Here is a 13,763-nt window from a genome sequence, read left to right on the forward strand (position 1 = left end):
GTGTTTAAGTGTCTTATGGTGTCTGAGAAGCTTGGTATGAGAACCAGTGATTTGAGGACAGAATTAATAAAGAATTCAGAGCTTACATAGACCATGAATAGCGCTTCAAAAACACATGTTCAGCATCAGTTATGTTTTTTTTTTACGCAATGCTATCACAATAAGAAAATTGGGACACAGACACAGAGGTAATGTAATTATATAGTGAAATCTGGCAACTTGAAATAGTGTAGGTCAGCACAAGCACTGACAGCCAGCGGCACCGTGGTCTAATATCATCTAAAGGCACTCCACCAGAGAGAAATGAGTGTTTTTCTCATGGGCTTGGCTCTCCTGGCCCACTGTGTACTTTGGTGAGATAGCAGCTACATTTAACCATTGACAGGATTAAGTGGGATTTCTAACTGCTGCTTGGAGTTCAATTACTTCTGTTTGCAGGCCAACTGCCATTCGTCAGTATGATCTGATGATGAGACACAAATGTGTTTCCCCATGCCAGAAGGCGCCAGAAGGCAAAACAAGACGATAACATGACCAAAAAAAAAAGCTTTCAATTTGATGCTTCAAGTTTTGGCACAATTCAACAATTAAGTGGTTGATGGACAGTGAAAATATCAGGGACAATATTATGGACTTTATTGTTCTATCCCTGACAAAGTCTGATATGTAGAATTTTATAATATATTAGAGTGTTGTGAATAAACCTAAACAATAATAGTTAAACTTAATATGCAGTTAGTTTGTGAATACCAGATTTACTTTTTTTTAAGAATCAATTCAATATTGAAAATGTTTATGGCACAAATAGCTGACAGCTGAGTATTTCAGCTAATACTAACATGTGTTGTTTTTACCAATAAAGATACAGCACACAACATTTATTGTATGGCATTTCAAGGTAAGATACATTTTTGTAGAGTGAAAAAGAAATTACTGAAATCTAAGTGGTTAAAAGATGTATTACTAATCAGGAATGTGGCCAACATACTGTATTCTTTGTGAGTTTGAATTCCCTATTTGATGACACAATCAAGATTATCATGGATGCATTCCTTGTGTCCGACGGCTGGCACGAGGTCCTTCTCTCAGCGGTGCGACAACCGAGCCACAGCACACCCTGCGCCAGTTGTTCTTGAACTGGCAGATAGAGTAGAGGATGGGATTGAGGGCTGAGTTGGCCAGTGTGAACGTTACCACCCAGAAGAACATTGTAGATGAGATATGCGGGTGGCCCAGGAAGTTTCTTGCCAGGATGAGGAAGGTGATGATGAAAATAGGGCTCCACATGATTAAGAAAGAGAGCACAAGGACCAGCAAGGTGCGGAAGAGTTTAATATCCTGGCGGGAGACTTGGTACTCAAGCGAGTCTCCAACAGGGGAGTGACTGTCTCTGGGTTGGAGCCTTCGCCTACAACTTTTAATAATCTGGAGGGTCAGGGAAGAGGAGAAATCATTAATGTGATGGCAATGATAAAATCATATTTAATAATGCTGGCACTCTGTTCCTTGTGACATATGCTGTGGACAAAAGAGATATGATGAAACCAAATTGATTTACCTGTACATATGAAGTATGAAGTCCTTAATATTTGGTGACCCTAGTGTGTCTAAAACATTCATAAAGTCTTTCCAGAGCTAAAATCAATCTGTGGCTTCTCAGAATCATTTCCTATTGTCTGTATCATCTTAATGTCCACATTAGAAACACTGGTTGCACAATGCAATATTGACAGTGCAAAGATCTGAGCTCACACACACGCAGGTACCATTTTCAGCTTCAGTAATTGATAGAGCACACGCATCTTTGTTTCCACAATGACCCAGAATTGACAAATATTCACAGAGGGTACAAAGAGAAATGTCAATAAATCCGTAAATGAATGGGTATGACCTGGCATTAAATGCTGAATGAGTGATTGACATGGGAATTGTTGCACAGATTTAAAATAAAAAAAAAAACCAACTAAATTTAAATGAACAATATTCATCAAACAAGTAGATCAAAAGTACTCAAGCGTAAGGGAAGCAAATATTCAGTCTCCAGTGATAAGTCTGACAGACAGATAAATGTTGCTTCCCTTTTATTTTTGACCTCAATGTTCCAGTTTTATAGGTAATAACTAGTGATCCATTGACCAAGCCACCCAGACAATAAACCCACCTGTAATATTTTGCTGTAACTGACCACAATGACGAGTCCTGGCAGAAGGAAGCACAGAGCTGTAAAGGCTACATTCCACACAATCTCTCCAGTCGTGTCAGGCCACTTGAGAGTACAGATGTGGACACGTTCCTGAGGAGAAGTATAAAATATACACAAAATAAGTACTTTAAAGAGCAGGGAGCTTTCCTTTAATTGACCGTCCTTACCTGCTCAGGGAAATCCACTTCCATCACAGTGAAGAACACACTGAGAGGAATGGATGTGAATGCAGAAAAGGCCCAGATGAAGGTGAGGGTGGCTGTCACCATCCTGGGGTTCAGAGTGGGGACAGTCTGCAGCTGGAGGATAGCCTGGACTCTCTCCACACTGATGGAGGCCAGGGTAGTGATGGTGACACAGCCGCTCACACAGATAACATACAGCACAGTTTGACAGGCTGCATAGCCCAGCGTCCAGGACACGGTCCACCGCACCGCCACAATCAGTGGGATCATGCTGACAAACAGCAGGTCGGCCACAAACAAGTTGAGGGTCAGGATGGTCTTGTTGGCCAGCAGTCTGCGTTCCCAGGTTACCAGGGCTGCCGCTACTGCATTCGCTGCCACAGAGAGCAGGAAGACAGCGGAGATAACCAAGGTCTCGACAATAGTGGTGGCAACGTGATCAGAGTGGTGCGGCTCAGAGAAGAAGGAAAAATATGTGAAGTTTGTCAAGTGGAGAAAGTGAGTGTGAGGGTTTAAATCCATATGGGCTGAAAAAGGTTTTTAGATCCGAGATGCGTGTTAATTTCTCACAGAAAAGTGAATGGGGAGAAGATGCTGATAAGGCATTAAATGATACAAGAGAAGGGGGAGGAGGAAGAGGAGGGTTGGAGGGTGGCGACAGGCCTTTTTGATGCTGTTTGCTCTTCCTGAGAGGTAGACAAACATTACAAGATGTTCTGCATACTTCATTCTTTTATTCATTTTTTTATTCTGTGCCATGTCACCTTTCCTTTGCCCTTTGTCTGTTTTTGCACTTTCCCAACAACATCAAGCACGGTTAGACCTGTGCACTGTGGGCTCTTTCTTTAGGGATGGCTCTCCATTCAATTATAGCACATTAGTTTGTTATTGACAGGGATTGACACGACTTCCCTGCAGGTTTATCCAAGTTCTAATCTTCAATCAGTGCAGCTGATTTACTGTGTAAATTACAAATTAGCTGTGATCTAATTAGTTAGACACCACTTTTATTTACGCTGTGAATCAGATTACCAGGTTTACTTCTTGAGTAGTGTTACATTAACTAATCAGTAGCTGTCTTAAGAATATATTTTTTAAATCTTGTTTAAACCTGGCAGGGATAGATTTTAAGAAATTAAATTTACCTAAGAAATATTTGTTTTATAAATTACCTAACACACGTGCTCCTTTCTCTAAAAGTATTTTGTTAGGTCAGGTGTGGATAACCTAGAAGGCCACAGGAGAAACCATGGGAGAAACACCCTCTTGGCTTTAAGTCTGCCTCTTAGACAGGCTAAGCTCATATTCTAACTTTCCATGAATATGTTTCCATATAAAAAGTTCCTGAAAATACAGTAAGTAAAGAGGTGCCTAAACCATATTAGCATCTTTTTCTAAAGCTGTTAGCCTGGATTTAACTCTTGGTGTCACGTTCTCTTTCAAAGCCCTCCGCCACTGCACAGACCTCTGACTCTCCATATTGTCGGCTAACAATACTAATCCATGTCCTGAAATAGCACAGGACAGGGATTAACTTACACAAGCTGTTTTGAGCTATTCATCTGATCTGAACAGTGTGAGACATGGGAGGGGACAAGACCCACAGTAACACACACCACACCAACAGTAGCAACATTATCTATCAAAGCATCACACAAATAATTTATTTTTTTGTAAAAATACTTACAAAAAATATATATATTCTAGCATGGAAGTATGTAGAACACAAGAATAGAAACTGTGCAGTTTTAGTACAGCTAGCCAAAGCTTTAGTGGTTCAGTACTCAAGAGGTACAACTCCAGCAACTCAACACTAGTTTATTAACACAAAACATCTGGATCAAAACCAATCCATATTATAAAGGATGCAGAAATGAGGAGTGTCGAGGCTCAGCTCAGTCTAGAGAGATTTCTAGGTGGTTCATCACTTCTCAGTAGTGACTGGCAGGATACTCGGCCCGGCAGCTGAGACACTCCAAGAAGCTTTTGTTCAGCAAGCTGCTGTGAGGGGAATGTCAGGTTGTTTCTGGTGGGCTGTTGGGGTGGGTGTGTCACTTCACATGAGCTGTGATCTTGCTGGTCCCTCTAAAAAATTGTCATCCATCAGTTGCGTTACAAAAGCTCTGGGTCATTAAGTCACCTTTTAATAGTTCTCATTCTTAACCACTAAAACTTAAAAGCTGCTCTAATCAATATGTGTTATACAAATGCAGCCTCATCATTCATTTGAATGAAACCACTCTGGTGATGCAGCAGCAAACCCCCGCACGGCAATTGTGAGCACTTTTTTGGGACACTTTTACTTCACTTATTGGTGAGATAAGAACAGACGAAGTAGTACAGGCCATCAAACACTTCAATATTTGGAATAGCCCCGGTCCAGATGGCCTGCCCACTGAGTTTTATTAGGTCTATACTGATAAACCTGCTCACCTCCATGTATAATGAAGGTCTTGATTTGCTTATCATATAAAAAATGTGATGAATCTAATACAGATAATTATAGACATCTTACTATCATGAATACTGACTATAAAATATTTGCTAAGATAATTATAAATAGTCTTTAAATCTGTTTAAAGCAATTATAAATGTTTGAATGATTCAAAAAATCACCAAGTATATATAATTAGGTTTCAAAGTCATGGAAAGTTCAGCTTCAGCTCAGCTCAAAATTGTAGTCCCCTGATAGCCTGCCTGCATGCGAGGCGTTTAGGGAGCATCGGTAAATTGTAGCATCTACCAATAGTCTGCATGTTAGACATTTAGGGCATGGACACTGTTCTCTCTAGGTATTGAGAAATCGACCCGTTCCAAACAGGGATGTCTTGAATGGGCACTGCACTAGTGTGTAGAAAGAAGAGAGGCAGACATGGTCCTGAGTATAAACTAATACATGGAGATTTTATTACACAACACAAACATTTACAGATAGATTGGAATGTTCTACCGAGTAAAATAATTTTTTAAAAAGATTAATGATATTAAATATGGTGAGTTAATTAAATATAAAAACCTAACTAATAACACAGTAGGTAATCACTGAAGTGATAAAAAAAAATAAAAATCAGAGAGCATTAGAGGTATTCAGTGGCTTATTTCTGTTAACAGACTTCCTGTTAGAGCTGTTGTTTTGTGGAGTTGTTATGTAACAACAAAAGAATGTCCCATGATTTATTGTAATGATGATGAAACACAGCAACACCTCCTGATGGACTGTTACAGAGCTCAGGAGGTCTGGTCTATACTACAAGGCCTTGGATTAGTATTTAATCTAAACTAAAACTCTGTCATGTATGGTCTGCTGGAAGAAAAGATGCCTTCCAAACAAGAATAACTGTTCCAACTGATCATCAGTTTAGTGTGTGTTAAACTGTGGAAAACCAGATGTGCCATGGTCATCAAACAGACTGTGACTGACAGCGACATGGTCATTAAACATGTGCCTGCTGACCTCAGAAGGAAAAAAACTTTGGATAAAAATCAAAACCTTCCTTGGCATGTGCTGTTCCCAGACTGACCTGAATAGTCAGTGAACTCTCTGCTTTTTATCACAGAGCACTTTATAACTATTCATTGTATTTGAGATTTTAGTCTTATGCATGAGTTTTTTCTCTTTGTTTTGTAAATTGTGAACTGAAAAAGCCCTTTGAAAAACGCAGCCCTTTGTGATTTAACGCAGGGCTGTTCTCAGTCTAAACACCCGATAAGGAGCCTTTTAGTGTATTTTGGATCATTGTTTTGGTTTTCCATAACTCCCCTCTCATCAACCTCTCTCCAGCTGCAGCAGGCAGTTGTTTCCAGCAAAACAGCTTCCATATACTGACTGTAAGCTACCTGCACAGCAACAATGAGGAGACATATATTTAAAGTGTCTAGTTGGTGAACATAGAGGATAATTTGACTAAAGTTAAACAGTTAGATATTTTTCTCAGGAGTTGGTGGAGACAAAAAAGGAAGTAGAGTGTATATTAAAAATCACAATACACCAACAATGCACCTCCAAAAGAATTTAATGCCAACAATTAATTAATGTCAGTGTTTAATTAATTAATGTCAATCTTTGACTGTTTTGTTACATGGTCTCTGGTTTTTTGCAGCATCTTCAGAACTCTGAACATCTGCTTCTAAAATTAAGGAAATTGGCACTACAGTGAGGAATATAATAAAGTATAGGTGTAGGAGTAATAACTTCTGAATAGAAAGAATGATCTCCCTTGCTCATGTGAGGGCTGATATTTTCCCATTTAGAAAGCAAAGAGGTAAAAAGTGTGGCATTTCTGAATAAGTCAGGCTTGGAATCACAAAGACTAGTGGATGGATTAAAAAACATCCCTCAGTTTCTAGTTAATACTAAGGATTTATTCAAATAAGTTTTCAAAGACGATGAGGAACCAAAACTGAGATGATTGATACTGAGCGAGTGTGCCTGTCATACCTGTTGCTCCAGGTCTGCAACTCTTTCCTGGTCTGCATGGTGACAATTTATCATGCCTGAGAAGAGAGAAGTTTGTTTTTTTGTTTTTTTTAAATTTGGGGTCTTTCTTCGCTTGTATGATCAAAGATTTATAATCCCTACCTACTGAATAAACAATTCTATGAAGATCTACTTTCAGCTCAAAGTCAGTTGACATGTGCCTCTCCTCATCCAATTTGCCCCTGAGGTCTTTGATCTCATCCCTCAGCTGTTGCTCTTCATCCTCAGAGCAATGGTGATGAGTCTGCAGCTGCTGCTTGAGCTCATCCACCTGCCTCTTCCTTTCCTCGCATCTATACATCAATTTTTCTGCCATATTGCTGGCTACCATCCTAACTTTCTCCCACTTTGAACAGGACTGTATCAGTTACTTTTAAGCAGCAGACATACCAGTTTTGGGTTCTTTTCAGGTCCTGGTGGGTCATGTTGGCCTGCTCCCTGAGCACCTCCAGCTGATCTTTGGCTTTTTGCAAGAGCCCCTCACAGTACTCCTGCATCTGACTAATTCCGTGCTCCTCTGTAATGAGAAAAGGAGGATGAAAATGAAAAGTTGAAAAAAATAACACATTCACATACACAATCAAATATGTTACATACAGCCTTACACATGCACCATGCAGTAATAAAACACATGATGTTGACAATGCAGTGCTATGCCACAGACTCTCTTTCATAGCAGGCTACTTCGGAGAAATCTAGAAATCTTAAAAACCTTGTTGTTACAGTCTGTTGCCCCTTGTTGCCTGAGTGTCCACTGCCCACTGCCCCTCTGGCTCACCATCTGAATAGTCTTTATTGTGCTGCTGTGAGCGGGCCTGATTGGCTTCATTCAGCTGCTTCTTCAGCCATAACATTCTGTCCAGAAGTGCCCTCGCATAGGCCTCTCTCTGCTGGTCATATTCCAGCCACTGCTTGTTCGTCTCCAAGGCCTTGGGAGACTGAATAAAAGAATGAGAGACACATTACAGAGACAGACAGACGTGCCAGGCGGATGGCTCCAAAGCACAAACACCCAGCAAGACATGTACAGTATACTGTAAACAGGCACACGTCCTCACTTAGGAACCCACACACACACACACACACACACACACACACACACACACACACACACACACACACACACAGACATAGTAGAAAGTAAAACTAAAAGTAAAGTATTATTGGAAGCTGGATTGGCTAATGATGGACAAACACCAGAGGAGAACTTTTCCAGCTATATGGCAACAAAACAGTACTTACATCTCTGAGGTGATTTTGGAGCTCTACTACATTACTGGTGGACAGCTGTTCATTTGAAGTGCAGACCTATTAGACAACAGTAAAATACAGCACAGCCTGTATGTAAATGAACAACTGGTTTTACCCAACTACCTGCAGTTTTGCATGTCATAACAAGGCCCAAAACACAAGCACAGTAGGATTTAGAGCATCAAGTGCAAATGTGTTATGACCTGTAAAATATCTACGTTGTCACAGTAACGGCGCTGTACGAGGAGATGTATTTTTAAAAAACAGAACATGTATTCTTCCTCTAAATGGCTTCTCACTAGTTCATATGGATGTCACTAAAAATATATCTGCTGCCATCTAGTGGTGTAAAACTGGTAGGAGGCGAGAGTCGCTTGGTAAATCAAACTCAGTAGGAACAAAACGGAAAACCATCACTGTTTGAGGTTGAAGCCAATGCAGAAGTTTCTTAAAGTGCAGTGTCACTGACAGCCGCTAAGTCAGTCATTTTTAAAATCTTTCGATTGGATTATTAATACTAAAGCATCAGTGTATAAGCAGAATGTTACTGTTGTACCTGCTGGAGGTGAAGCTAGTTTCAACTACATTATATATATTTAGCTGTCATAGAATATCAGTCAGAGGGACCAAATCACTACTTTTACTGCAATACTTTAACTACATCAAGCTGATAATACTTATGTACTTTTTGCTTACTTTTACATATAAGTAATAAACATACACTGTAAAAAAAAACATAGTCATAGTCACCGGACATAGTCACCGTGGAGTTACCCATTGGTTTGTGGACTGCTGTTTTGAAGCCTTGAGTTTAGCGATTTGACCCTCGCCATCTCGGATATGGATTGGAAAGAAATAACAATGGAGCCATTGACTGTATATAAATATTTATATACAGTCAATGGAGTTGAACCTATTGCTAGCTGCTAGCTTGGTTAGCACGGTGCATTTACAGTATGGATGTAGTTAACTGTGATAATGCTAATGCTAATTTCCACTTGTGAAAAACTTAAAACTTAAAACTATTAAAACTAAATGTATTTATCAGAAAAACTGAACAGCTGACTCCTTACAGGGTTTTTTAGTACAACCAAATCCTGAACAAAACTTTTTTAGATCACCAAAATGTTACAATTAACTTTCATGAACTGAAAAAAAAACTGAAATAGCAGTAGCTATGCATATACTCTTTGAATCTGGGGTTACACCATGGTTATGTTACATTATCAACGTTGTCACTGTGGAAGAGACTTGTTAATCACAAGGTAGCCATGCGCTAAAACATACTTTATCGTCTATTTTACTCTAAATGGGACCATAATTTACAAAATAAACATCATGCTGTCTTGAAGAAGACAGTTTACTGGAGTAATAAATCAAGTGAGAAGTAGGGTCATTTTCTCATAGACTTCCATACAATCTGACTTTTGCAACCAGTGGAGTTGCCCCCTGATGGCAATTAGAAAGAATGCAGGTTCAAGGCACTTCTACATTGGCTTCACTTTTCAGACCGGGGCTGTGGTCGAAAAGTACGTCCTAACATCTTTTCCTAACCACTTTTCCTTGACCTCAATGGAAAATGTCACAAGGTCAAAGAAAGATATGGAGAATTCATAAGGACTTAGGAAAAGAAGACGGTGCTAAGAGAAACACTTTACACTAGGCTATGTAATTATGCGATGGTGGATGTTATTGACATGGGTCTGCCGTGGTTAAACTACAATGTTCTGAAGATGAACTACAAAAAGCACAACTTAGATACCCTTCGACTCTTCTGCCTCTTTATTAAAAGAATCTAGGTCAGCAGAGTCATTAAATTTCATGTTTCAGTTTGACATTTGATTCACACGAGTGCAGTCAGATACGGCTGAAATCCTGCATGCTGAAATCTCTGTCAGAAAACTCTTATTGTGTTTTTTGGCAGACTGTCAGAAACTCAACACTGCTGTAATTGATTGTTTCAATCACGGCAGAGTGCACATAACCGTCCCTCCCCCATTCATTCTAGCACCAACTGTGCAGCAAACGAAAGAGAAGAAAAAGAGAGGGAGGCGTCACTGTTAAGAAGTGTGCCACCTCTTGACACATTTTTTGTTAAACAAAATCAGGATGAAAATGTTGTTAACATTAACAACATCATTGAGCTTTCAGTGTTGGCTGTAAGACCACTTACCAATTCTACACTGAAATAAAATCAAACAAGCAGAACATATATTTTTTCAGTATTTTATTGACATTTTAACCCTCCTTATGTGTTGGAGAAAGGTTTGCACCTTTAGTTTTAGTGGGTCAAATTTGACCCGTGTTTGAATTCATTAACAAGCACTGAAACAAACACTAATTATCATCCAGTAAAATGTTTTATCTGCTAAGTGACTTATTATTTTATTTAACTTACAATGTACACATCGTTTTGAGTTTAAAATAGGCAAAATGTATCTATTTTATTTCTTATGATGAACAGAACAGGCAAGTTATTATTATATTATTATAAGACCATGAGAGGCCAATGATAAACAAAATAAATCCCAAAATAACTTGTTTATATTTTTTATGTGTTAAAATGAGCAATTATTGTTATATCTGTTGTGTTATGGGTCAAAATTGAGCATATATACTCCCCTATGAAGAAAGGAGAAAAGTCCATTTATTTTCCAAAAGCATTTTATTTTGGTCAATTGCACAAGTGTCATCTCTGGCATGGTGTGTGTGTGTTTGTGTGTGTGTTCGTGCGCTTGCATGCTGTGCCAGTTGTGCGGTGAGATATGAGAAATAAAGCATGAGAAAGCCCCAGCCTATATGCTGCTGTACAGCTGGGGAACAGGCGATGTTTATGTGTGTTTGTATCTGTGTGTGCGCATGTGTGTGTGTGTGTGTGAGAGAGAGAGAGAGTATGTGTGTGTGTGTATATCATAGGGGACAATGGTCCCCAAAAAGGACCTAGGTCAGCGTGTGTGTGTGGGGTGTACTATCTTAGTAGCACTATGGATTTGTCCTCTTTCTCTTCTTCAATCCCAGTAAGTGGCGGAACCTTTTCCATATTGAGGACTTCTTAGTTTTTGTTGGGAGATTTTCTGCTGAGACACCGACCTCGTCCAGTAGCTCAAGGGCCTGCGAATCACAAAGGGGCTCCTTTTCCTGCTGCACCACCTTGACCTGTAGCTCAACAGTTTCCTGCTGAAGGTCCTGAGAGTTCTCATCCTCTGCCTTAACGTTGGCAGTGAGTTTGAGGTTGGTTGAAGTCAGCTCTTTGAGTTGTGATCTGAGATCTTCCAACTCTTTGGCAAATGAGCTCTCCCTCTCTGATGCATTTTCCTGCAGGATTCGGATTTCCTCCTCCTTCTGCTGATGCAGACGATCCTTGGCAGCACTCAGCTTTTTTAAAAGCTCCAGATCAGTTGAAATCCTTTCTGCATGAGATATTCTCTCCTGTTGCAGCTCTTTCTGTAGGTTATCACTTTTTTCTTTCTCAAACTTGAGCTCAGTTTCATACTTGAGCTTGATCTCATTGTATGAAAGTTTTATCAGCTCAAGTTCTTGTTGCAAACCCATGTTCTTATCTTGTTCCTCCTTGATCTGTGCAGCAAACCTTTCTCTGCTGTTGCTGTACTCGACTGTCAGTGCTTCCAGTTTTTCCAGTGTCTCCACATTTGTCTTCTCAGGCTCATCTTGAGCAGACTTCACATAGCTCAAGACATTATGGAGCTCTTGCAACCGTTCTGCTTCTTTCCTTGCTTTCTTCTCCGCCACCATAAACTTGTCCTTCAAATTCCTCTCTTCCTCCAACTGTCTCTGCACCTCATTCAGTTGTTGGTTAAGCCCTTTTCTTATGGATGCATCCTGGTATCTCATGGCGCCCTCTCGAGTCACCAAACCATTCAGGTACTTAATCTTTTTGTGGAGTCCCTCACATTCTCTCTTAGCACCCTGCAAGGCCTTGTTTGTCTCCTTCACCTGCTGGCGGAGAGACTCTATTTCTTTATTCTGGTCCTCCAGCTTGGCAGCAAGCACCTTGTCCTTGTCTTCATAAGTTTGGACTTGAGCCTTCAACTCATCTTCTTGTTTAAGGAGTACCTCCTCTGTCTCACAGTTCGGCAACATACTGGCTGACTCCATTTTCTGGTGGATTCAAGCTGTGGAATCACAATCTGTGGTTTTAGTCTGTCTTAAACAGTGCGTCTCTGATGAAAGATTTCTATCAATTATAGGTGGGTTCACTCTGATGAACCGGGGCTATATCTAAAAGGTCTATGTCTTAGTGCCAACTTGTATCATGACATTCACACTCTATGATGTAATAAAGGTCAGGGAAGATGATGGAAGCATTCTCATGATGTCATGAGTTGTGGTGATGGCAAATACCATGATGATGTCAAATTCAAATTCAAATAATCTTTATTGGCATGACAGATCAGAAACCTATATTGCCAAAGCAGTACAGAAAATTATAAACATTGACAAATGATTAATAATTATACAATAATATGCAAATATCAACAATAATATTAAATACAATATATAAAAGGCATTTTTTTTTAACAAATATCTATATACCATGATGATGATGCATATTTTGGTCTACACCTTTTAATCACTGCATTCCAACAAGGCGTATACAAAGCATTATACATTAAAGTACATGGTGTAAAGGGTAGGCAAAGAATGGTTTGCTGGGTAGTAAGAAAAGGAAATAACAATGAAATGAATAAGATTCCAGAGAAAGAGAAAGGGAGGATACATGTGAAAAAAACTGAAAAATCTCTATAAAAAAGCTCTTTTATGATGTGTCACCTGCCCTACAGCACGTCTTACTTACACACACACACGCACACACACACACACACACACACACACACACACACACACACACACACACACACACACACACACACACACACACACACACGAAAACAGGCCTGAGGTGGGAATACACTATGACTGACTGAAAGTGAACTATTTAGGATGTAAATCTATCAGGGGAGGCCATGGCTCTGGAAGCCCTCTCTAAAATCTGCAAAAACACTAAATTCTTGGCAAGAAAATCAGGGTTGTTGGATAGATCAACTCTTAAGATGTTAGCTGGATCATTAGTTTACTGTGACTTTGACTATGCTGCCACCTCCTGGTTTAAGAGTACACCACAGCACATCAAAAATAAACTCCAGATGGCCCAAAACAAGTTAATTAGGGTTGTGTTAAAGTTACCTCCCTGTACACATCTTGATTCAGCATATTTTCAATAACTTAACTGGCTTGCAGTTGAAGATAGAGTCACACAAATCAAGTTGGGACTTAACTTACCCATAAATTTTTTCATAACAAGGTCCCCAAATATCTGTCCAACTCCTTTAATTGCTTCAGAGACAATCACAACTATGCAACAAGAGGCAGCTCAACAGATTGGATTCTTTTTAGATTCAAGAATTCAATAGACAAAAATACCTTTTTATACACAGCTGCAATTGGAAAATTTACGGTAGTGCTGAAACTCATTGAATCAGAGAGAAATTTTAAGAAGGCGATGAAGAAATGGCTAGTAAATAGTCTCTCAGAATAGGGACCTTGCACAAATTAACTCACACATTACCTTACCGAACAGTAATACAAGCAATGTCACAAGAAGCAAATAGCACAACCTATGTTTAGA

At 39.6% G+C, this 13,763-nt stretch overlaps 1 protein-coding gene across 3 annotated transcripts; it reads right to left on the minus strand.

The window, feature by feature from the left end:
* Positions 1 to 533: 533 nt before the first annotated feature.
* LOC122996537 (free fatty acid receptor 4-like) lies at positions 534 to 8,500 on the minus strand. Of its 3 annotated transcripts, none has more exons than XM_044372015.1 (8): positions 8,320 to 8,500; positions 8,108 to 8,173; positions 7,644 to 7,803; positions 7,256 to 7,382; positions 6,827 to 6,882; positions 2,371 to 4,473; positions 2,162 to 2,293; positions 534 to 1,425 (listed from the first exon to the last, which is right to left on the minus strand). In XM_044372015.1, exons 6-8 carry the CDS (start codon positions 2,908 to 2,910, stop codon positions 1,039 to 1,041), a joined length of 1,059 nt encoding a protein of 352 aa, XP_044227950.1. In that variant the 5' UTR covers positions 2,911 to 4,473; positions 6,827 to 6,882; positions 7,256 to 7,382; positions 7,644 to 7,803; positions 8,108 to 8,173; positions 8,320 to 8,500; the 3' UTR covers positions 534 to 1,038. The 3 variants fall into 3 exon arrangements, with proteins under 3 accessions (XP_044227950.1, XP_044227951.1, XP_044227952.1); XM_044372016.1 differs by having other exon boundaries at positions 7,578 to 7,803; XM_044372017.1 differs by lacking the exon at positions 6,827 to 6,882.
* Between the last annotated feature and the right edge of the window lie 5,263 nt (positions 8,501 to 13,763).

The sequence above is a fragment of the Thunnus albacares genome, chromosome 14, assembly GCF_914725855.1.
Source record: "Thunnus albacares chromosome 14, fThuAlb1.1, whole genome shotgun sequence".
NCBI lineage: Eukaryota > Metazoa > Chordata > Actinopteri > Scombriformes > Scombridae > Thunnus > Thunnus albacares.

Bases quoted from the DNA above. Each gene is read 5' to 3' on its own strand.
- LOC122996537 (XM_044372017.1), bottom strand. From the start codon at position 2,910: ATGGATTTAAACCCTCACACTCACTTTCTCCACTTGACAAACTTCACA. The intron at 2,294-2,370 runs GTAAGGACGGTC...ACTTCTCCTCAG, and splicing joins AAGTGGATTTCCCTGAGCAG to GAACGTGTCCACATCTGTAC. The intron at 1,426-2,161 runs GTGGGTTTATTG...CTGACCCTCCAG, and splicing joins GTTACAGCAAAATATTACAG to ATTATTAAAAGTTGTAGGCG.